This window comes from Carex rostrata, chromosome 27 (assembly GCF_964058835.1).
Source record: "Carex rostrata chromosome 27, lpCarRost1.2, whole genome shotgun sequence".
Taxonomy (NCBI): Eukaryota; Viridiplantae; Streptophyta; class Magnoliopsida; order Poales; family Cyperaceae; genus Carex; species Carex rostrata.
In genome coordinates, this window is record NC_135944.1 from 5,541,260 (window position 1) to 5,566,420 (window position 25,161).

At 35.4% G+C, this 25,161-nt stretch overlaps 1 protein-coding gene and 1 long non-coding RNA gene across 3 annotated transcripts in view; both read left to right on the forward strand.

The window, feature by feature from the left end:
* The window catches only part of LOC144545051 (uncharacterized), a 57,973-nt gene that overhangs the window by 27,789 nt on the left and 5,023 nt on the right, over positions 1-25,161 (forward strand). The gene's annotated exons all lie outside the window — the stretch shown is intronic.
* On the forward strand, positions 25-1,726 carry LOC144545050 (uncharacterized). The gene is made up of 2 exons (XM_078293603.1): positions 25-160; positions 1,032-1,726. Exons 1-2 carry the CDS (start codon positions 125-127, stop codon positions 1,689-1,691), a joined length of 696 nt encoding a protein of 231 aa, XP_078149729.1. The 5' UTR covers positions 25-124; the 3' UTR covers positions 1,692-1,726.

Consider the following 25,161-nt stretch of genomic DNA (forward strand, 5'->3'; position numbering starts at 1 on the left):
GCTATCCCCAATTCAGTATCTTCCGATTTGCACCCTGTAATAGCACAAATTCTCTCTCTCTCTCTCTTCTCAATCTCCGTCTATGCTTTCGTCGTAGGTTAACTAAGCACTAACGAATTTGCTCATGAAGGTGAAATCCCTAAAGAAACCCTCCGACGAGGTTTCCTCTCTCTCTTTCACTTTATCTTTCTCTTGCAATCAATACTTTGAGTTTAGTTCAATAATCAAGATTTCTCAATTTGAGACTTCTTTAGTCGTTCGCAAGAACTGACTGCAACTGGGTCCCATTGCGTTTTCTCAATTTGAGACTTCTTTGTTACAGTCTTGAGTTGCTCTCCAATCAATTTTATTTAATTTCTTGGTTAATTACTTGCGCTAGAAATCATATTATTCTGTTATTGACGAGACAATATATCTTTGATTATAATTCAGGTAAATATTTTAGCAGAGCAGTTTTGACTACATGCACAGCATAGATAATAAGCAGTGTTGTTTTGATTATATTGTCCGTGCACTGCATGAAGCCAAAACCACTCTGTTAAAATCTTTACCCCTATCATTTCTCAACTAATTACTCAAATAGTAAAACCTAATTGAAATATTGAAGTAATTGAATGTGGGTCCCATTGCATTTTCTCAATTTGGGGCTTCTTGTTACCAGAAATGTCTGATTGAATTAGTTTAAGTGTCTTATTTGTACCAGAAATTATAAAATTCTAAGTAATTGCTTGAATAGTATAACCTAATTGAAATAATGAGTAAAGATTTTAACAGAGCAGTTTTGGCTTCATGCAGCGCATGAACTATATATTCAAAACAGGACTTCAAATGGTCCATGCGCTGCATGAAGCTGAAAATGCTTTGTTAAAATCTTTACCAGAAATATTGAACTATTGATTTAATTATGTCTGATTTCATATCTTGAAGTGCCTTATTTGCACCAGAAATTATGATTTTCTAACTAATTGCTTGAATAGTAAAACCTAATTGAAATATTGAAGTATTAATTGCATTTTGGATCTATATTTTAGGAAAAAATCAGATTGAAGAAATCAAAATCTTCAAATAGGAAGCGCAGTTACTCTTCTGATTCATCTGACAGTGGCAGGAAGAAGCCACGTAAATTGAAAAAATCAAAGAAGAAATCTAGAAAGAGGCCTCGCCAACCCAGCATCTCGCCTACCTCTTCGTCTTACTCAAGCTATTACTCTGTCAGTAGTTGCTCGACTTGCGAAAAACGAAAAGCTGGTACTGGTAAATCAAAAATAAGAAAGGGTAGAGCTATTACTGGTACCAAGTACACAGGAAGAGAGAGAGGTAGAAGCCATAGAAGATCTAGGAGCTGTTCTACTTGTAGTGATAGGAGTAGAAGTCCTAGTAGGAGTAGAAGACATCGAAATGGGAGGGAGAAAGAAGAGAAAGCACAGATATCGAGGCAAGAAGATAGTGACATTGCTTCTTCAAAGGATAAAGAGAGCTACATACCGAGAGGAGAAAAAGAGAGTGAACCAATAGCTGAGGTGTTAGAGAAAGTTGTACCAGAAAAGGTGCTAGAGAAAGTGGTACCAGAAAAGGCATCAGAGAATGTTGTACCAGAAAAGGTGCAAAATGATGATATGAAAAAAACTGGGGTGGTGGTGGATGCAGAGATGAACTATGCAAGTATGTATGTATGGATCTTTCTTTATTAAAATTGAGCTTTCTTATGAGAACATACAATTTCTCCGAATCATGAGTGTTTATCCAAAAGTTCTAATTTCTCATATTAAATAATATACTCCCATGCCAATTAATAATCTATGCTTTAAGCAACCAAAGGCCTTTCTACACAATTTAAATAAAGATATGTTTTAAGCAATCCAAAAATTTTAGATTGATATTCTTTTTGAGGACATCTCTTCAATAAAAAAAAAAAAGGAAAAAAAAAATTCTGACCCAACTCACCCAAGGCCTTATTTTAGTTCTATGGAGGACAGTTCTTAATGCAACCAAATAGTGCTTAGCCTTCCCTATGGTTTTAAATTTTTTAATTATGATTGAATTTTTTTTCTTTAGTTTTTATATAGTTCAATCACCGCACATTAAACATTTTTATCAAACATTTTTATTATTGAAGTCCCTATACTGCACATTAAATATTTTTACATTTTACATTTAAACGGTCCCAATATAAATTATCTAGCTCCGTCGCTGATTCTATCCACTTTTCATGGCATTAGAGAGCTTGACGGAGTAGAAATATAAACATCTGAATTACATATACAATCTGAAACCTGTATTTTGTTTTTTCTCATATAATATGTAGTTTATGGTTGTGAACAAAGACTCAGTCTAGTACTAATTCAAACAGAAATTCAACTAGCATTGTAACATTACCCTTCCCCCAGGTGGCTTTAAACATCTAGTCCACACCTTTCATTGGACTCGAATCCCCAAAGAGAAATTTGAAATAATAAACAACGGTAAATCATTGCAACCAATTTCGGAAAGCATGCTCGTGGCTCATTGATGTCTTAGTGTGATGCAATTAGCACACTTGTGAAAAGCCCAGAAATTTAATGGGTATTTCAGCAAATGCCCCAACATATCTCAATATCTCATCACTGTTGTTCCTTTTTTTTTTTACATCCAGGTCCGCAATTAATGGAATATTCTTATGTGTATTAATTGATCCCATTAAGGCTTACATTTCTGGGCTTAACAATAAAATAAATTTTGAGATTGCTATTTTGTGGACATAAGAGCAACCAACCCAAATGCAGAGATGGGTTTTTCTATGCCCAATAAGAGAATCCAAATGTCCTATATATCTTCAAGCAATACCAATTCCATATGCTTTTACCTTGGAATATAATTAATAACGCCTTTGCTTGTGAAGTAGGTTAGAGACATACAGTTAATATTATTCCAAATTTAATGAATCTTTTTGTAAATGGCCCAACATATCTTGTCTCTGCAACTACTGTCTTTTTTTACATCCAGGTCCGCAAATAATGGAATATTCTGATATTGATTAATTGGTCCTGATAATGTTTACATTTCAAGGCTCAACAAAGAATATCTGGAGGGTCGCTATTGAGTGAACATTTGCTGGTCCTAATCTTAAAATAAAATTATTGTACAATTTTATAGACTAGGGCCTCAGATTAAAATTTTCATATATGAATCCGTTGGAAATTAATAAATTAAGCCTATTTAAAGCACTAAATAAATAATTAAAACAGGGACTAGAAATTTAAATAGTGTGAAATCTTGTCTGTTATATGTATATTATTCAAGCTAGCATTACAAAATTTCATCAAAATTATCCATTATAAAAATTTGAAGCATAGTCATAATGTCAAGATGGATCTCAATTGTACCCAAGCCAAATGTATAACCTATAAACACCTACAAATAGCAAGGAGTATTAATTAATTTTCAAATTGACGGCACAAACACGTGTTAATTAATAAGGAGACTTAGTTCTTTTCTTGGATTCCATTTACATGGAACATATAACAAGATTTCATTAACTAAGATGCATTGTCTAATTGAAGTGAGAAAAAGGCAGAGAGAGAATCCAATCCTACTTGCTTTACCTTAGAATATATTAATGCCTTTGCTTGTGAAGTAGGTTAGGGACATGCATTTAATATATAAGATTGACTACCTTACCTGAGTGTTTCCTCACGCCCTAATAAAAAAATTACGAAGACGGTCGTCCTCTCCTCTTTGGTACTTCTCTCTACCTATTTCTCTACCTAATTATAATCATATTTTATTCGATACTAATTTTTATTTCTCCAAATCCTAATTGGATGACCCAAATATTAGTGAATCGATCCTCCGATTTGTGTATATATGCTTACTAGATCAATTTGTTTGTCAATTGTTGTTTTGGGAGATTTGTTAGTTTCATATGACTAGTGTGCATTTTGGTTTTTCTCTATTTTTGGAGATGATATATATATAGTAATTGGTTACTTTAGAGTTGTTACTTAGACCGTTATCCATTCACTACTAAGATTTAATTTCCGTCGAATTTGTACATGTAGATCATTTTAAGATGGAATGATGATTTGATTTCTAGTTTAATTTAAATCTTTGGTTTAATTTCAATCATTTTAGATTTCCACCAATGTGTAATTGCTTTACTCAAATCATCTTGTTCAGCCCAAACTTTTTTCAATATTGAACCGAAGATAGAGGTTAAATTTAAATAAAATTGTCCAATCTATACAGCTCGCTACACAGAGAGACTTTGAATACGTAGCAGAGGATCTCTATAGTATTCTCTCCTAAGCTTTCTAATTCGCCTCCTCGCTACACAAAGACAGGCCTCCTCTCCTTTGGTACTTATCTCTACATTTTCTCTCTAATTCTCAGCATCTTTTTTTTCTAATACTAATTTTTATTTGTCCGATCGGTAAGTTTTCACAAAAGGTTCAGTGTGTGTGTGTGTATGCTAGCTAGATGTTACGAATAGTTGTGTCGGGAGATTTGTTAATTAGTTTCATATCCCAGAGAGTGTGTGCATGCCTTTTGTTTTGGATATTACTTTAGATCGGTTATTGATCAAGGCGTTATCTATTAATTAGTAAGCATTAGTAATTTGAGGTAGATTTGTGTATATAATTTTAAGACTGAATAGTGATATGAATTCTAGTTTACGTATTAGACAGAGTGTCTCGTTTGTAACAATTTTTATATATCTAGGCTTAATGCTACGTTTCAATCTTTAACTATCTCAAGGGCTTAAATATTGTATTTAGTCAAATGGTAACTAATAATATTTAGACTAATATATTTAAGAACACAATTTCAGAAAAATGGAACATTTATAAGTTGTACTTTACATACTAAAATGTGGCCGAAATTTAAGTTAGTCTAAAATAGAAAGGTATATATCATCTGTCATCTCATATATATTGACCTTTGTTATTTAATTGGAAATTATGTACCAAGTTTTCTTTTTGGTGTTTTTTGTTTTACAAAGAATGTCAATCAAACTTTTTTATTTGTTTACCCGATGCATATCGTATTTGGTAAAACAGATATGATCAAGTAAGAATTTTTTTTATTAATTTAACAAATATGGATATGGAGATAAGAAACTTTTTTATTAGCTTATCTGAAAAGAATATGATTAAGAGCTATTTTGTACTCGTTAGAAGCTACATAATTGATAAAATAAAATTATATATATATGATGATTTTTATATTTATACATATAACATTGTAAGTTTTATTATTATGTCTACATTGGTTGTACAACATTTGATATAATATTTTTTTAGTAAATTATGATAAAATATATTTGTCCTATATTTTATGTCGATTTATTTAATATAAAATTTATATTAATTTATTTATTAATAATTTATAATTTAAATAATGGTTTAAAAAAATTATTTTTATACTTAATAAAAATATATATTTGTTATATGTTTTAATTGAATTATATAATCAATCAATTTATTTTGGTAATTATCCATTATGCATTTTGTTACTTGTTATCTTAACGAATAAAGAAAATTGCGTGCGTACAAATTATCCTTAGTTTTACCCATTTGACAGCCCTAGGTTTACTTGTGCAACAAATTATCTAATGAAACCTTAACCTTTGATGGTTAATCATCCGTAAGTATTCAATAGTTAATCACGTTCCACATTATTTCAGAATAGCTTGTTTGTGGATTAATCAGGAAGACAGTCAGAAATGAGTAATGATGCCATACAACAAGAAGCTGAAATACAACCAGTAGATAAAAGATCCACATCAAACGATGAAATGGATGAGTGGGTTATGAACATCGAAGCTCGAATTGACAACCAGCACCTCTCCCATGCAACCAGGCCATCAATGAATAGCAACATTGAAAAAAAGCCATCAATAATTTTTGATTGGCAACGTTGGGATGATTTTGGAGCCTCTTTAATACCTGAAACCCAAAAGTTGCACTATGTTGCATGTATGATCCAAAAGTTTGGTCTCAACTTACGTTCATATCTTGAATACATGCAAGACAAAGAAGATCTAGCCTGGAGCTACTATCGTGGGGCCGATGAAAATTTTCGTTCTGAAAATAGCAAACGTTTCATAGAACACCTACTGGTCAATAGTTGCTTCTTATTATTTGTGCTGTTATCAAGGGGAGAGCACAAAAATAATTTTCAGAATAAAATACTTGACAAAAATAATCTTCCAAAAGGTCTAACGCATAGAGACATTGAAAATTTAATACAATTTCTATTAGAACATCGACTGGAGAACAAATGTCTATTGTTGACCATGAACTACCAGATACCGTGGTTTGTTGTTGAAGTTCTATATACAGACCTTTCAACCTTAAGCAAACTTTTTGTTACCCCAATCCATCAAATTGCGCTCTCATACATTCGTGGCCTCCTTCCAGGAGAGCACTCATCAAAAAAGGATGGTGGTACCCTTCCTAATGGTGGCTTCAAACATCTACTACACATCTTCCATTGGTCACGAACCCCCGATGGGAAATACCGGAAATTCTCTGAATCTAACAAGCTTAGCCACTTCCATATACCTAGTGCAACAGAGTTGCAACTATCTCAAATTTTTTTTGTAAAGGATAATGGTGGCTTTGATTTGTCTTTCTCTAACAACAGGAGATTATCTAAAATGATGCAAATAACACCCTTGTATTTTTTGCAATATAGTACTAAACGCTATGAAAGTCTTTTAAGATTTGAATATACGTATGGGGGCCACTGTGGGCTCCCCATTACAGCCTATGTTGCATGCATGTCCTGCTTGTTAAAAACAGAAGCAGATGTCCGAGTATTGCGAGAGAATGGTGTTATCCCAAGAACAACGTTTGACGATAAGGATGTTTTGCGCTGTGTACAAGAGCTCAAAACTTTTATTTCTGATAGTTTCATGACACCTGAAGTGCTTGTACTTTTGGAGAAGAAGGTGATGGCACATTATCAAAGAAGTACCTATAGAGTATATGGAGAGTTCAAGAAACGCTACTGCTCGAATCCATGGATAACCATCTCTGTTATTGCCGGCATCTTATTGTTTATCCTTACTTTTATTCAAACTGTACTTTCTTTTATTCAAACCAAATATAGTGTGCTTAGCTACAAACAACAATGATTGCGCTAAGCGAAGTTTGCATCTATATTTATACATCATCTTGTATCCTTATTTGATTTTCTTTTATTTCGTTATATCATGTATGCAATTTAAATTGTGTGTGCCGGTGATTTATCTTTATTCAATTCACTATGTTGTGCTATCATGTATGTTGTACCTTATTTTCAATGTAATTGATTTGTCATTTTTATGTTGGACCATGTGTGATTTTTTTTCTTATTGTAATAATTCACCTAACAAACCAAGCATTAAACTATTAATTCACCTAATAAATAAATCCTTTAAGCAATCAATGATTTTAAGGTTTTTTTTTTTTTTTTGGGACCTCTCCTCAATCAATAAAAAGGAGACAAAGTTATCAAAATCCCAAAAGAATTTCACCTAGCATTAATTGTACCAGAAACCCAAAAGCCAGTGTTGTTATTCTATTATACCGACAGTATCAGTATGCTAGAATGGGAAATATATTATGGGTTCCATCTAATTGTAATCATTTTATAATTTAATTAAAGCCCGAAAATCCCTCATTGGGTCCAACCTACTTTTGCTGCCATGAATGGACCGGACCGGATCTGCTTCTAAAACTTTTGATGAGGAGTAAATTTGACACTTCACACACAAGAAAATAGAAAATGGAAGGGAAAAGAATTGAAACAGTATGGTCTCACCGTCTCAGCTTAGTTGTGCGTTCCGGATCCTCTAAGGTAACATAATAATCTATCTTACATCCTCACCGTCCGATTCAAAGTAGAATGTATTGATCTCTTTAATATCTATGTCAAAACAGATCGGACGGTCCAGATGTAAACACAAAATTTAAGTTTAGGGGATCTGAACTCCACTTTATTATGCCCAATTCAGTATCTTCCGATTTGTCCCCTGTAATAATAAAATATATTTTTGATTGGTTCGTCTCTGTCTCTTCTCAATCTCACTCTCCGTCTATGGTTTTTTTGTGGGTCAACTAATTTCCAATGAATTTGCTCTTGAAGGAGAAATCCCTAAAGAAAACCGTGTAATGAAATCGGTGAGTTTAACCCACTTTCTTCCACACAAAAAAAAATAAAATAAAATAAAATACTTAAGTTTAGTTCAATAATCAAGATGCATTTGAGTCAGTCTTGACTTCTTTCTGTTTGAAAGAACTGGCGGCAACTGGGCACACAAGATCACATCCAATTTTGTAAGAAATGGGGTGTATTGAACATAGATTCAGTCTCCTCTGGGGGTATCACCTTTTTAAAAATAAAAAATAAACAGGAGGGTGTATTCAATTTATGGTTCGATACAACAACATCATCTAAAAAAAAAAAAAAGAGATGCACCGAATCAAGGGTTCGGCACCCTTTTTTTGGATTTTCTGTGGCCTTCCTACTGCAGAGGGTTAAAAAGAGTTGTATCGAATCAAGGGTTTGGTACACCTTGAGATGTACCGAATCCCCCATTTGGTACTAATGATTTTATTTTAAAAAACCACCAAAGAACATCTTTTGTTATATATTTTTTATTTTAATTATGTTTATTAAAAAAATATATATTTTGCTTATGTGTCTTTTTTACATTTAGGTGCGCAATTAATGGAATATTTGGACAGACAGTTATCCTGGCAATGGATGATAAAATGAATGGCATGAAGATTAATTGGGAGCGTCGCTAAGACGCTAATTAGTACGAGGATATTTGCTGTGCTTAATCTCAAAAAAAAAAAAAATGTACAATTTATGAGTGTTAATTTTTATAGAAACAGAGAGATGAGAGAACTTGTAATTTTTCTGATTTTTCCTTGTATTTTCTAAAGCATATACAGGGGTATATATATCTTCCTTTCTATTTTACCGTTGACATTCCAACAGTTCATTTCTAACTATTCTAAATTACAATTTTACCCTTCTATTTATTCTATTATTCAACACTCCCCCTCAAGCTAGGATTATAAATATCAATTAATCCTAGCTTGCTTGTTATTTCTTCAAATATTCTCAGAATTAGTCCCTTAGTGAAGATATCAGCTAATTGGTCTTGACTCTTCACATAAGGGGTTTCGATCTCCTTTGCTTGTACTTTCTCTCTTATGAAATGACAATCAATTTCAATATGCTTTGTTCTTTCATGAAATACGGCATTTGAAGCAATGTGCCTTGCCGCATTGTTATCACAAAACATCTTCATTGGCTTGTCAATTTTAAAGTTCAACTCTTCAAGCAATTGTTTAATCCACGTGAGTTCGCTTGCGGTGGATGCCATGGCACGATATTCTGCTTCCGCACTTGATCGAGCCACGACATTTTGCTTCTTGCTTTTTCATGTGACTAAATTTCCGCCTACAAATGTGCAATAGCCGGTTGTTGATTTTCTATCAAAGCTTCCGGCCCAATCTGCATCAGAATAGCCACACACTTCATTAGATTTGTTATTTTTCATCCATATACCCTTTCCGGGTGATTTTTTCAAGTATCTCAAAATTCTATCTATGGCATCCAAGTGAGGTTTCCTTGGTGCATGCATAAATTTACTAATTTGGCTTACCGCAAATGATATATCCGGCCTAGTTACCGTTAAGTAAATTAACTTACCTACAAGCCGTTGGAATTGGTTAATATCTTCCAACGGTTCCCCTTCTTCGGAATTTAATTTACAATTACTATCAATTGGTGTTGAGACCGGTTTGGATCCTAATTTTCCCGTTTCTTTTAGAAGATCAATGGTATATTTTCTTTGTGAGATAAATAAACCCTTGATCGAATGAGCTATTTCAATTCCTAGAAAATATTTAAGTCTACCAAGGTCTTTAATTTCGAATTTTTCTTTCAAGTATTTTTTAACATTGTTAATTTTTTCACAATTATTTCCGGTTATAATTATGTCATCAACATAAACAAGGACAATTGTGGTATCATTATTTTCATGTTTTGAAAATAGTGAGGTATCCGATTGGCTTACTTTAAAACCAAGAAAAATTAAAAATTGAGAAAGTTTTCCATACCATGCCCTTGGAGATTGTTTAAGTCCGTAAATTGATTTTTTTAACCTACAAACAAGATTAGTATTTTTTTCTTTTACATGACCCGGTGGTAGGGTCATATAAACCTTTTCCTCAAGTATTCCTTGAAGAAATGCATTTTTAAAATCCATTTGATATAAATTCCACTCATTATTTACCGCGATGGAAAGTAAAATCCTTATGGTGTTCATCTTTGCTACCGGAGCAAAGGTCTCTTGGTAATCAATACCATATGTTTGGGTATACCCTTTGGCAACTAGCCGAGCTTTATACCGTTCTATGGTACCATCACTTTGGTATTTTATTTTATAAATCCATTTGCATCCAACCGGTTTTTTATTTTTTGGTAATGGTACAATGGTCCATGTGTTATTTTTTTCTAAGGCTTGAAGTTCTTCTTCCATAGCCTTATACCACACCGGTTGATTAATGGCTTCCTCAAAATTTCTTGGCTCATCTATTTTAGAAATTGAACTAAGAAATGCACGGTGGGATTTTGAAATATTTTTATATGAAATAAACTTTTCAATAGGATATTGAACCTTATAGGTTACGAAATCTCGTAACCTTGTTGATGGTTGTCGATGACGAGTTGACCTCCTCCTAGGTTCTTCTTCAATATTTTCTTCTTCAATATTTTCATTTTCTTCCTCCCCGGCTCCACTTTGAGGAGTATTATTATTTTCTTCTTCTTCTCCTTCTCTTTCTCCTTCTTCTTCGTCATTTCCTACAATCCTTTGCTCAATAATTTGATTAGTAGACATGGGAATAACAAAGTCATTTGTGATAATTTGATTATCAATCTCATCTTTATTTTTAAAATATGGCTCATTTTCAAAAAATGTTACATCTCTAGAAATATAAAAAAATTTATTTATAGGATCATAGCATTTGTAACCTTTTTTTTGAGATAAATATCCTAAAAAAATAGTTTTTATAGAAGTATGATCTAATTTATCTCTTTTATTTTGGTGTACATAACATGTACATCCAAAAATTCTTAGGTGGCTAAAAATTATTTTTCTTTGGTAAATAATTTCTAATGGACTTTTATTTTTTAAAACGACACTTGGCAATCTATTTATCAAATAAGTTGCAGTGAGAACGGCATCCGACCAATAGATTTTTGGAACATTGGTTTGAAACATAAGTGCTCTTGTCATTTCAAGTAAATGACGATTTTTTCTTTCGGAAATTCCATTTTGTTGTGGAGTATAAACACAAGTTGTTTGATGTATAATTCCCTTTTGTTTCAAATAATTTGAAAAATTTTGATTTACAAATTCCGTTCCATTATCGGTTCTAAGAATTTTAATTCTAGTATTGTATTGATTTTCAATTAAATTCGAAAAATCTTGGAAATGAGAAAAAACCTCACTTTTATTTTTTAATAAATATAAGTATGTTAGTCGTGAAAAATCGTCTATAAATGTAACAAAATATTTGAAATCATTATAAGAGTTTACGGGAGCGGGTGTTCGCTTCTCAGAGTGTGCTTACAAAGTTTCAGGTACAACAAGTTGTACCAGTTTAAACCTTGAATTTACTCTCGTCTAAGGTTGCAAGTGCACAACCCTATCCGTGTAGTATATTAAGGTATCGATCCTCAGGGACGGTTTAATTCGATTCTAAATTTCTACAAATCCGAGTTAGGTACTAGAAGTGTGAAGGGTTTGGTTTGAATTCGTTTCAATTTCCTAATTTCGGGTGTCAATTCAATTAACAGTAAATGAAAGCAATTAAAAGTTTTGGTTTTGAACAATGATAAAAGGCGCTCCCAGGGTTTCAGGTTTCATCCCAAACTTTGCCTTCTCTGGACCTATCATGCGACTCGCATCATCTCTGATGCGACCCGTATGATGCGACTCGCATCATCTCTGATGCGGGTCGCATGGCCCTCGAGCAGAGCTGACATGTGTTCATATCTAAGTCGATTTCTTGTGCGAGGCTTCAACCTGTAGCTCTCACCTACTGGTATCTAACCTAAATTGATTGTCTGGTTTGCTAGAAGTATCCACAACCTTTCGATAATGGAAAGTTCACCTCTCGGCTACTATTGATCATAAATCTACTTCAAATACTCAATCACAATTGCAAGAAACATCAAGGTCAAATTACTAGAAGAGATGCTATAGACATCTAACAGTAGACAAACAAGAATCAATCAAGCAATCAAAATCAAGCAATCAATGAATACTCAAACAAAGAATCACACAAGTTCAAACTTAGATCGAATCAACATGCAACTCAAAGACAAAGTTATGAGACTACATCCTAACCCTAGGAACTAAAGATCTACTCAGTCATGATGAAACAAAGCATAAAAGAGAGATAGAATAAGCAGATCATGATGAAGCTCGAAGATCCAAGGTGGATTGGAGATGATCTTGCAATCTTCTCTTCTTCTCCTCTTCTTCAAGCAAGCTCTAATCTCCTTCTTCTCTCTTGATCTCTGCTCTCTAAGTGTTCTGGAATGTAAAGGGGGCAAAAGCTCCCCAATTTCTGGCTTAGGACCTCTTTATATAGGCATTAGATCTGACTTGGAGCTTATCAGGTCGAATTTGAATTGGGCGGCAACAGTTGATGCGACTCGCATCAGATGGTCTTCAAGAGAGAGCAGTGAGGGTCGCATCGCAGGTCGCTTTGGGCTTGGATGCGACTCGCACCAGGTGAATGCGACTCGCATAAGAGCTTCCTGAAGTCTGCCTTTTGCCTGATTTCACCTGATTCCTGCAAAGTGGGAACCAAAACATAGCAGTACCACATTCTAGGGATATTCAATGTAAAAGGTGCTATTTGTTGGTTCAAAATATCATTTTCTGTATGGAAACAAGTCAATATAATAGGTCTAATAATGTGACATCAAATTCCCCCAAGCTTAACCTTTGCTTGTCCTCAAGCAGAAATCTAAACATTGGTACCAATCTAAATTCTAAATGCGAGTTTCCTAAATGTAAGAATTTATATGAGTTGTTTCAATTGGGAACTTTAAAAATCATGTTGGTATAACTTGGACTTTCCTATTTAACCTTGATTCTCCACACAAATCGACCAACCAAACTTCAAATTCTGAAATATTTGAATACTTGTAAAGCTGAGCACTTGAATCAATCAAGTTATCAATTATCTATTTAACTATTGTCCTCATTTGTGGAGATTTTCCCTTTTCAACCCCCCCAAGCTTGGAACAAGCTTAGGTCAGAAAGTTGCAGACTTCGCGTGTTGATATGTGCAAAATTTTCTTTTTTTTCTAAGTGGGAGACGAGCTCAAAGGCGCCCTAAAAGGACTTATTGCCAGTACTCTTATGTTCTCCGTCTTTTCGTTTCTTCTCTTTTTTTTTTTCTTTTTTTTTTTTTTTTTTTTTTTAGGAGATGAGCTCAAAGGCGCCCTAAAAAGGACTTATTGCCAGTACTCTTGGTTTCTCCATCTATTATTATATTTTTATTCTTTTGTACATATCATGAATACACACATCCTTTGATATTCATTCATACCAAATGATATCCCAAACTTTCTTTATCAATAACCCCTATTTCCCTATTTGAGAAGGCACAAGTCAATTTCTAAATGAGTTTCTCAATACATTTCAAGTTTTCATTATTACAAATGGTCAAAACATTCATCCTCATCAGTTTGTTGGTCAATTATGGGATAGTTCGAATCTCCTAGGGTCATCCTGATCAACACCAACAATTATTCAAAAAGTTTCCAATTTACACAATCACACAAATTCCTACCTAAAAATGCAATAAACAAGTAAACATGGCCTAAGTAAGAACGAATAAATCCTAAAAATCCTAAAGTCACCCCCCCAAGCTTAGTCTGAGCATTGTCCTCAATGCTTCAAGACTCTAGGATAAAACAAAGGGAAGGGGAGAAGAAAAACAAACCTGCTCAGTCATCGGAGGGGTCGAACCTCCAATCGCGCAGAACATCCTCAATGTCTCCCACCCTGCGCTGTAAATCATAGAGTATGGCACCCTGCTCACGCCTCATGTCATAGACGAGGCTGTAGACATCCTGGATAGTAGGTGAGGGAATGGGTGGTGGATAAGAAGGACCAGCATAGGAAGTGGAGGGGCCAGCATGATAGGTAGATGTGCCTGCCTGGAAGGGAGATGTGTCTGCCTGGAATGTGGAATCATGGAAGTGCATAGGAGAAGTGTAAGGGTGGGCAGGAGAGAGAGGGACATCTGGCATGGCGACATCATCATGGACTGGAGAAGTGGGCTGGATAGGAGGAGAAGGTGGTGCTGGCACGTCTGGTAGTGGCTCAGTGAAACTGAGCTCACCTACCCCCATTCGCTCGTAGATCGTGCGTGGCATGAGACTCACACTTGCTCCTAGATCGCATAGAGCTTTCCTGATTGTCGCCTTTCCTATGATGCAAGGAATGGAGAACTTACCTGGATCGTCCAATTTGGGAGGTAGGTCGTTCTTCAGAATGGCACTGCATTGTTCTGTCAACTTCACCGTTTCATTTCCCCCCAATCTTCGCTTATTGGATAGAATATCCTTCAGGAACTTGGCATAGGAGGGCATTTGAGTCAAGGCATCGGTGAACGGGATCGTGATTTGCAGGCCTTTGATCACCTCAGTGAATTTCGCGAATTGTGCGTTCAACTTGTTCTCAGCTAATCGTCGGGGAAAGGGCACAGGTGGTCTGTAATGTGCCAATTTCTCAACCCCTTCCCTTTCTCTTTGTCAGACTTGTCAGACTCTCTTGATGCGGGTCGCAATGTACCATTGTGGGTCGCATCCACAGGTTCTTCTGGTGTCGATGCGAGTCGCACTGTAGTGGTGCCGGTCGCATCAGTGGTGGTGCCAGTCGCATCAATGATGGTGCCAGTCGCATCAATGGTGGTGCCAGTCGCATCAGTTAGAATCTGACCAGTTGGGAAAGCTGGTTCATCGTACTGGGTCCCACTCCTCAGTGTGATCGCCTTAGCTTCTCCTCTGGGGTTTGGTTCTGGCTGCGCTGGCAGTTTGCCAGCTTGAGGTTGGCTAGAAGTGACGATATGACTCAGTTGCTCCAACAATTTGCTTTGGGTGGCCATTTGAGTTGCCATCGATTGCATTTGTTCCCACATCATCTGGTTCATCTTCCCTTGCTCGTGTGTGAAGTTCGTCGCATAGGGAGGCACATATGGTCTGGAAGGGCCAGGTTGAGGTGCTCGGTTGTTCTGATTGGGGAAGGAGGTGTTTTGGTAGAAGTTTCTGTTGTTGCCTCCTCCAGAAGAATTGTTCCAGTTGTTGCCAGATGATGGATTGATGAAGGAGTTATTGTTGTTGGTGGGGTTGGTGAAAGGGGGCCTGGGAGCATTGTTGAAAGGCGCAGGGTTGTTGTGATTCCTATTCCAATTCTGTTGTTCCATTGGATCCTTGGAGTAGGATCGGTTGAAGGGAGGTTTTGGAAAAAAGGAAGGTTCATTGTTGATGGAGTTGACCTGCTCGCTCTCCTCATCAGCTTGCACCAATGGACATTGCTCGTAAGCATGTCTCTCATCACCACACATGACGCATGTTTGAGGTTGCTGTTCAACTGCTTTGACGCTAAGCTTGTCCATCGCTCTCTGCATGGCGTCCATCTTAGCGGTGAGAGCCGTGATGTGATCTATCTCGTACTTGCCACCTCCTTGGCTACCTCCTTGGCCTCCTCTTCGTCTTGAGTTGTCATGGCCGGACCATTGCTGGTTCTGCGCCATGCTGTCTATCAAGTTCATAGCCTCTAAAGGCTCCCTTGACATCAGCGCTCCTCCAGCAACAGCGTCGACGTAAGCACGAGTGCTCTCGTTCAAGCCGTCATAAAACGTTTGGATCAAGAGCCAGTCTGGTATACCGTGGTGTGGACAAGAGTACTGCAGTTCTCTAAACCTTTCCCATGCCTCATTCAGGGGTTCATAAAAAATTTGACTAAAGCTGGTCAGGTCATGTCTTACCTTGGCAGTTCGTTTATGAGGCAAAAATCTGGTCAGAAACAATTTGGACAATTCCCTCCAAGTCAAAACTGAGTCCCTAGGTAAAGATCCTAACCATTTCTTTGCTTTGTCCCTAAGAGTGAAAGGAAATAGAGCAAGCTTGGTGTAATCAGCATTCTCACCGTTGGTTTTGATGGTCGTGATGCACTCGAGGAATGTTTGGAGATGGGAGTGCGGGTCCTCGTGGTCGAGTCCATGAAAAGTGTTCTGCTGCACCATGTTGACAACTCCCGGATTGAAGTTGGGTTGTTGTCCTGGAATGCGTGGCAGCCGGATTGCACCTCGCACATCTCCAGCCCTAGGTACATTGAACTCTCGCAAGGTCCTTGGCATGAAGACATCCATGTCGTCGTCAGACTGGTCGGTCAAGTCTTCTATTTCTCTATTTCTTTCTGCATCCCTGTCCTCCCTGCTCGGATGTTCTGACATTGTCTCTGTGATGCGAGTCGCTTCAGTTGTGATGCGAGTCGCGTCAACCTCTGTGCGGGTCGCTTCAGTTGATGTCTGAGCAGGAACTGTGTCTTCTGGAGGTGTTTCGTCAAAGAGTGGTCCTCTGCTCCTCAGGAGGGGGGATGAAAGCCAGTTTTTAGTAATAAGGAAGTAAAGCAAAAGAAAAGATACAAACTAAAATCTAGATTAACTAAGAAAAGTGTAAATCTAGAAAGGAATTGATAGCCGCCCCCGGCAACGGCGCCAAAAACTTGTTCGCTTCTCAGAGTGTGCTTACAAAGTTTCAGGTACAACAAGTTGTACCAGTTTAAACCTTGAATTTACTCTCGTCTAAGGTTGCAAGTGCACAACCCTATCCGTGTAGTATATTAAGGTATCGATCCTCATGGACGGTTTAATTCGATTCTAAATTTCTACAAATCCGAGTTAGGTACTAGAAGTGTGAAGGGTTTGGTTTGAATTCGTTTCAATTTCCTAATTTCGGGTGTCAATTCAATTAACAGTAAATGAAAGCAATTAAAAGTTTTGGTTTTGAACAATGATAAAAGGCGCTCCCAGGGTTTCAGGTTTCATCTCAAACTTTGCCTTCTCTGGACCTATCATGCGACTCGCATCATCTCTGATGCGACCCGTATGATGCGACTCGCATCATCTCTGATGCGGGTCGCATGGCCCTCGAGCAGAGCTGACATGTGTTCATATCTAAGTCGATTTCTTGTGCGAGGCTTCAACCTGTAGCTCTCACCTACTGGTATCTAACCTAAATCGATTGTGTGGTTTGCTAGAAGTATCCACAACCTTTCGATAATGGAAAGTTCACCTCTCGGCTACTATTGATCATAAATCTACTTCAAATACTCAATCACAATTGCAAGAAACATCAAGGTCAAATTACTAGAAGAGATGCTATAGACATCTAACAGTAGACAAACAAGAATCAATCAAGCAATCAAAATCAAGCAATCAATGAATACTCAAACAAAGAATCACACAAGTTCAAACTTAGATCGAATCAACATGCAACTCAAAGACAAAGTTATGAGACTACATCCTAACCCTAGGAACTAAAGATCTACTCAGTCATGATGAAACAAAGCATAAAAGAGAGATAGAATAAGCAAATCATGATGAAGCTCGAAGATCCAAGGTGGATTGGAGATGATCTTGCAATCTTCTCTTCTTCTCCTCTTCTTCAAGCAAGCTATAATCTCCTTCTTCTCTCTTGATCTCTGCTCTCTAAGTGTTCTGGAATGTAAAGGGGGAAAAAGCTCCCCAATTTCTGGCTTAGGACCTCTTTATATAGGCATTAGATCTGACTTGGAGCTTATCAGGTCGAATTTGAATTGGGCGGCAACAGTTGATGCGACTCGCATCAACTGGATGCGACTCGCATCAGATGGTCTTCAAGAGAGAGCAGTGAGGGTCGCATCGCAGGTCGCTTTGGGCTTGGATGCGACTCGCACCAGGTGAATGCGACTCGCATCAGAGCTTCCTGAAGTCTGCCTTTTGCCTGATTTCACCTGATTCCTGCAAAGTGGGAACCAAAACATAGCAGTACCACATTCTAGGGATATTCAATGTAAAAGGTACTATTTGTTGGTTCAAAATATCATTTTCTGTATGGAAACAAGTCAATATAATAGGTCTAATAATGTGACATCAGCGGGTCCCCAAACATCGGAATGAACAACTTCAAATATATGATTACTCTTAGAATTTGAGCTTGCAAAAGGAAGTCTTGTATGTTTAGCTAGTTTGCATACTTCACAATTACTACAATCTAAATTAGAAAAATCAAAAATATATTTTAAGGTTCTATTGGAAGGATGCCCAATTCTTCGATGCCATAAGTGTCCCATGTCTTGCACTTGGGTGTTGAAATTGTATTTTCGACTATACAAAAAATATAATCCATTTTTGAAAACACCTTCACCAATCATCCTCTTAGATACTATATCTTGAAAAAATACATTTTGAGGTGAAAAAATAATTTCACAATTTAATTCTTTTGAAAGTTTACCCATAGATAATAAATTAGCGGTGCAATTTTTTACTTGTATGACATCTTTAATTTCTTTTGAAAAAACAATAATTGAGCCATAACCACAAATTTCCATTTTTTCACCATTTGCAACATAGACAAATCCTTGACCTTTTCTTATTTTATAATTATGTAATAAATCTTTATTTCCGGTCATATGGTCGGTTGCACCGGAATCTAAAATCCAATCTAAATTATTTTTGGAATATTCTTGATTTAAATTTCCTAAATGTGTAAATTTTTCTGATTTTATTTCACAGTTTTCGGTTTCCAATATGTTTGGGTTTTCATTCACTCTTTTGTTTGGTATTATATATTTCTCATGGTTTGAATTTGGGCTTAGACAAAGTTTTCTGCAATTGTCATTTCCCCTATGGTTTTCTGAGCTGGGCCAAGACAAAAATGGGTGAGATTTAGAAAAACCTGAGGTGGACCTGTTTAGCAGCTCACTTAGTTGGGCCAAAATAGACGCCAGTTCTGCACGGCTTATTTGGGCGGATCTAGATCCGTTTACTTGAGCGGACCCATTACCCTCCGCTGTTTCTTTCTTCCCATTGCTAGGTTCTTCGTTCGATCCGACAGAGAGGCAGAGCGCCGCATCATCGAAATTTTTCTCCCCCTTAGGGTTTTTCGTCCGATCGCCTCCACCGTTCTCCTTCCACCATTTCGGTCGGAGATGAGGATGAAGAAACCAACAACTGTTACTGGTGTGGCCCTCTATATTGCAATTGGTGCACCGAACAGTGATGGAAGCTCCTCCCGTCTCCGACTTGAGGTTAGGGTTTCGATTGGATTGCATCGTAGTTGTTTTCTTTGCTGATTTTTCTGGTTTGTATTTTTGGGGTATTCTTTGTCTTGCTAATTTCTGGTACGTGCCCTGCTGGATTTTTGTATGATACTGCTTTTTTTGGGTTTTCTAGTAAATGAAGTAACTGGTTTTGCTCGTTTCTGTTTTCTGGTTTCCTAGTCTGATTTTGCTGTTTTTGCTGGTCTGAACAGGGTGGATTTTATTCTGACCTGGTATGCTGGTATGTATTTCCTATTTGGAATTTTTTTATTGGTATATGATGAGCATGGAAGCTTGGAGCCTCCTTTTTGGGTTATTGATAAGAAAAAGAGTATTTCTCGTTTTATGGTATAAATCTGATAAGAACAGATTCTTTGTTTATATAGGAAGTATATGGATTTTGTAGTTTCTGACAAGAACAGTTTCTTGTGGAGAGGATTTATGTGATGGGTTTTATCAAGAGTTATTGGAAGCTTGAAACTCTATCGAGTTGTTGGGTATTTGTATCGAATTTTCAGAATTGCTCTGATACCATGTTAATTTTTATAGAAACAGAGAGATGAGAGAACTTGTAATTTTTCTGATTTTTCCTTGTATTTTCTAAAGCATATACAGGGGTATATATATCTTCCTTTCTATTTTACCGTTGACATTCCAACAGTTCATTTCTAACTATTCTAAATTACAATTTTACCCTTCTATTTATTCTATTCTTCAACAATGAGCAACCAACCCAAATTCAGAGATGGGCTTTTCTCTACCAAACAAGGGTTTTAATTGCAAAACAGTAAATTTACCACAACAATCAATATATTATAGATTAGTGCCGGATCGTATATCAGATAACATTTTAACAGATGAATCCGTTAAAAAATAATAAATTATTCCTATAAACAGTAAATATATAGAATAAAATAGGGAATATAAATCTAAATAGTAAAGTTGTGAAGTCTTGTCGGTTATATATTATTGAAGCTAGCATTCCATATATAATTTCATCAAAATTGAGATGCATTATCAAAGATGAATTCAGCCGAAGCCCAATGTATAGCTTATAAAGTCTTATATATATATATATATATATATATATATATATATATAGGAGCATTAATTTTAAAATTAACAGTACATGCACATGTAGCAATAAAGAGCCTGGGTTCTTTTATTGTCGTCCTTTTGCATGGTATATATCTCTTTAAATAAGATGCATTTAGTTGTCTAATTAAAGTGTGAAAAAGGAGAGAGAGAGAGAATCCAAATGTGTGTGTGTGTATATATATATATATATCTTCAAGCAATACCATTTAGCTTGCTTTTACCTTAGAATATATTAATGCCTTTGCTTTTGAAGTAGGTTAGAGGCATGCATTTAATATTATTCTAAATTTAATGAATATTTTCTGCAAATGGCCCAACATATCTCGTCACTTCTGTTACTCAATTTAATTAAAATGATCTGATGTGTATTAAATGGTCCCAATAATGTTTACATTTCAAATTTGGAGCTTCACTACTTGGTGAACATTTGTTAAGCTTAATTTATGAGCAACCAACACAAATGCAGAGATAGGTTTTTCAATGCCGAACTTATACCTCACCAGACACCATATTATAGACTTGGGCCGGAATCTAGTCACATCAAAATTTTCATATATGAATCCCTTGGAAATTAAAAAATTAAGCCTATAAAAACACTAAATAAATAATTAAAATAGGGAATAGAATTTAAATAGTGAAGTTCTGAAGTATTAATTGTTGGTTGTATATATTATTTAAGCCACCATTAAAACATTTCAACAAAATGATCCATTATAAAAAATTTAAGTATACTCATAATGTCAAGGAAACTTAATTAATTTTCAAATTAACGGTACACGTCCATGTGAGAATAAAGAGACTTGGTTCATTTCTTGTATTCCATTGGAAAGGAATATATAGGTTTCTTTAATATTTATGATACATAGTCTAATTGAAGCGAGAAAAAGGCAGAGAGAGAGAGAGAATCCAGATGCCCTATATATCTTCAAGCAATACCAATTTCACTTTCACCTTAGAATATAATAATGCCTTGGCTTGTGAAGTAATGGAATAATCTGATGTGGATTAATTGGTCCCAATAACGTTTACATTTCACTATTTAGTGGACATTTCCTGTTAAAATGCAGAGATAGGTTTTTCTATGCTGAACAATTTGAGAGCAATTTGAGAGCAACTATAATGCAAATGCAGAGATATGTTTTTCAATGCTGAACAAGGTTTTTAATTGCCGAATTTATACCACATCAGACACCATATTATAGATTAGAGCCGAATTCTGTAAGATTACAATTTTCATATATCAATCCGTTGGAAATTAATAAATGAAGCCTATTAGAAACACTAAATAAATAAAATAAAATAGTGAATAAAAATTTCAGCTTGTCGGAGCTTGTCGGCTGTATATATATTATTTAAGCTAGTATTACAAATTTTCATCCAAATGATCCATTATAGAAATTTGAAGCATACCCATAAAAAATCAAAATAAGGCATTTCCATCAACTAAGTATCCTCAAACAATAAGTGCTCTTTGGAGTCAGTTATTATTCTAAGATAAATAGGTGTAGTAATCGAATATAACAGTCCATTTGTTATAACAGTCCATTTGATATCAATTAGTAATAAAAAATCAAAATAAGGCATTTCCATCAACTAAGTATCCTCGAACAATAAGTGCTCTTTGGAGTCAGTTATTATTCTAAGATAAATAGGTGTAGTAATCGAATATAACAGTCCATTTGATATCAATTAGTCAACCTTCCTTTGGGCCGATTCACTAATTACATCTAAAACTTAATGACTAGCTATTACCTATTCATTACCACAAGTATACACATACAACACTTAATTATTGTCTTTCCTTTGGGCCAGTCCAATAACCAAGCATCATATGTATATTTACTGTGTATAAATTGGCAAATGATTAACGCCAGTATGAGAGCTTACTTTGGCAAGATGATACCTTTATTAATCATTTTTCAAAATATATCTTAATCTAAAGTCTTCATAATGATTTAATATTATCCGAAAAACAAATTTATAAAAAATTTGACTTAACTGAATTATTACTCTGTTTTGGTTCGCACAGTATACTGTATAACCGAAATACCAAAATTTAGTACACCTTTGTTCTGACCAAAATTATACCTATTTGTTATGGCCGAAAAATACAAATCAATTTGTAACTACAATTGATTTGACCAAAATAATTGTGCAGCGGAAATACAAATTAATGGCCATTCAAACAAATTAATTTTGGTCAAACTAATCATTATTCAATCATACCAAAACATAGTTACGGTAAGCCTCAAAATTCATGGTATCATATAAAATCAAACTATTGACCATGAATTATATGATTCAAAAAATTTCGGCATCAACTGACTGGATTAACGGAGAGTTAATAAATATAAAACCAGAAACATATATGAAAATTAATAATGGCTAACCTTATAATCCAAACTTTGATAACAGTTCAAAACAATGGATAGCACCATTATTAAATCATTTGACCCTGAATTAATTTCTGAAACAGAGTAACGCGAGTAACGCGAAACCAAAATCTTGAAAAACAGAGTTACGTCTCTGACTTGATACCAAAATTTCAAATAAATAATTTCTGAAATCTTAACAAAACTTTGTTTATGCAGAAATTAACCGGTTCGACTAGAGTAGGCTCTGATACCACTTGATGGAATTTATTTTATGCACAGAACCATATTGCATATATAAACCCTAAATTGCTATGATCCTCTAGTGAACCCTAATCTGAAATTTAAAGTTACCTTGATCGGTAGCCATGGTCTTCCAGGGATGCACAATCACCGTTGATCACCGGAAGCCCTTAGAATTCCAAGTAATCCCTCTCAAGTCCGATGGAGAGATCGAGAGAGGCGGCAACGACAACGTTCACTTCCGTACAAGGAAAAAAACCACCCGATTCAAGTTCTTAATTTTCCGTATTCTGAATTTTCTGTATATCTTTTAGAGAGATAAGATTGATTGATCTATAGCCGTATATATCCTGATATATATAGGAAATGATACAGATCAATTAGCGCCTCTTTCAATTGGTGCCTCCTTTTATTAAACAGGATATAGATCCTTCAATAGGCGCCTTTAGCCTTTAGTTTTAATTAATTAATTAATTAATTAATCAATCAATCAATCTTATCTTTCTTATTGGATTCTTAGAGGGTATGAATTCAGAACTTGCTTTATTGGGTATTTCCTTATTTATGGAACATTGTCATATTTGATTGTGTTCCCCAGGGACCAATAGCATAATTGTATTATTACCAAACTTTATATAATTTAGACCATCACTAAATCATAAAGTTATTAATACGCGTTCTACACATTAAAGGCCCCACTTCTCATGACACATATTGAACCCGATAAATAATACTTAATTTGATCACTTCATAACGGGTCTAATTTTGACAGTCTATTATTCAATATATATTTATATTACATATAAGCCCACATATGTTGTAATTAATTGAAATTAATTCCAACATATGCTTCTTCAATTAGCATCTGTATGATCAATATTTAATCATGTACATTCCACATTATTTCAGAACAGCTTGTTTGTGGATTAATCGAGAAGAGAGTCAGAAATGAGTAATGATGCATCAAAAGAACTGGATGAGTGGGTTCTGGAGATAACAGCTCGACTAGAAAACCTGGACAACTCCCATGCAACCAAACCATTGCAAACATCAGTACATAATGCACAATTGCCATCAATAACTGCTAATTGGCAATCTTTGGATGATTTTGGGGTCTCTTTCTTACCTGAATCCAAAAAGTGGCAATGTGTTGCATATATGGAGCGGTGGTTTGGTCTCAACATAGAAAGTGATGGCACAGCATCAAAGAAAGTCCACTAGATGCTACGGAGAGTTCAAGAGCTGCTACTGCCGGAATCCATGGATAACCATCTCTGCCTTTGCCGGCATCTTATTGTTTGTCCTTACCTTATTCAAAACATATATGGTATGCTTAGCTAGCTACTATGCGCTAAACTAAGGATACACCTATATCTATACATAATCTTGTAATTTAACTTATGCGCGTACGTACCGGTGGTTTATCTCTTTTTTTTTGTTGGTGCCATATGTTCTTGTATTTTTTTCGATGTAATTCATTTGTCAATTTGTATGTGCCTATGTGGGACCATGTTTGATTTTGACCTTTGCTATCGTTTACAGTATTATTTCACCTGACAAACAAGTATTCAACTATGTATACAAGTATGTGTAGATCTCTCTTTATTAATTTTGAACTTCTATATAAAGAGGTATATATAGTTCGTCCTCCGGAGTGCTTCTCCCAAGGTATTAATTTCTGCTATTGTTTAATTTACTCCAATGCTAATAGTCATTAAATAACCTGTCAACAAATTAAGACTCAGTGTAAATTACCAAGTATTGCAATTCTAATAAACTGACAGTATGCTAATTGCTAAACCCTAAATGGAAAAAACAAAGATCACAGATCACACTTGGTGCAATTTATCCATGTCAGCGTCGGGGTAATACCCCATATATATATATAAACAGTAAAGCTGGGAGGCCTTATCGGGTGTGTGTGTGTCTGTATTTATATATGCTTCAACGTCAAATTTTACATTTGTTTGATTATTTTTACTATTTATTAAGTATTTTACAAAACTGTTATTTTTAGACAATTCTGGACCACTGAAAAACAATAGTTTTGTAAAATAATTAATAAATAGTAAA

What these genes read in the sequence shown, in the direction of transcription:
- LOC144545050 (XM_078293603.1), top strand. Translation starts at nt 125, where the DNA reads ATGAAGGTGAAATCCCTAAAGAAACCCTCCGACGAG. An exon ending in TAAAGAAACCCTCCGACGAG is followed by an intron (nt 161 to 1,031) that starts GTTTCCTCTCTC and finishes TCTATATTTTAG; the next exon opens with GAAAAAATCAGATTGAAGAA.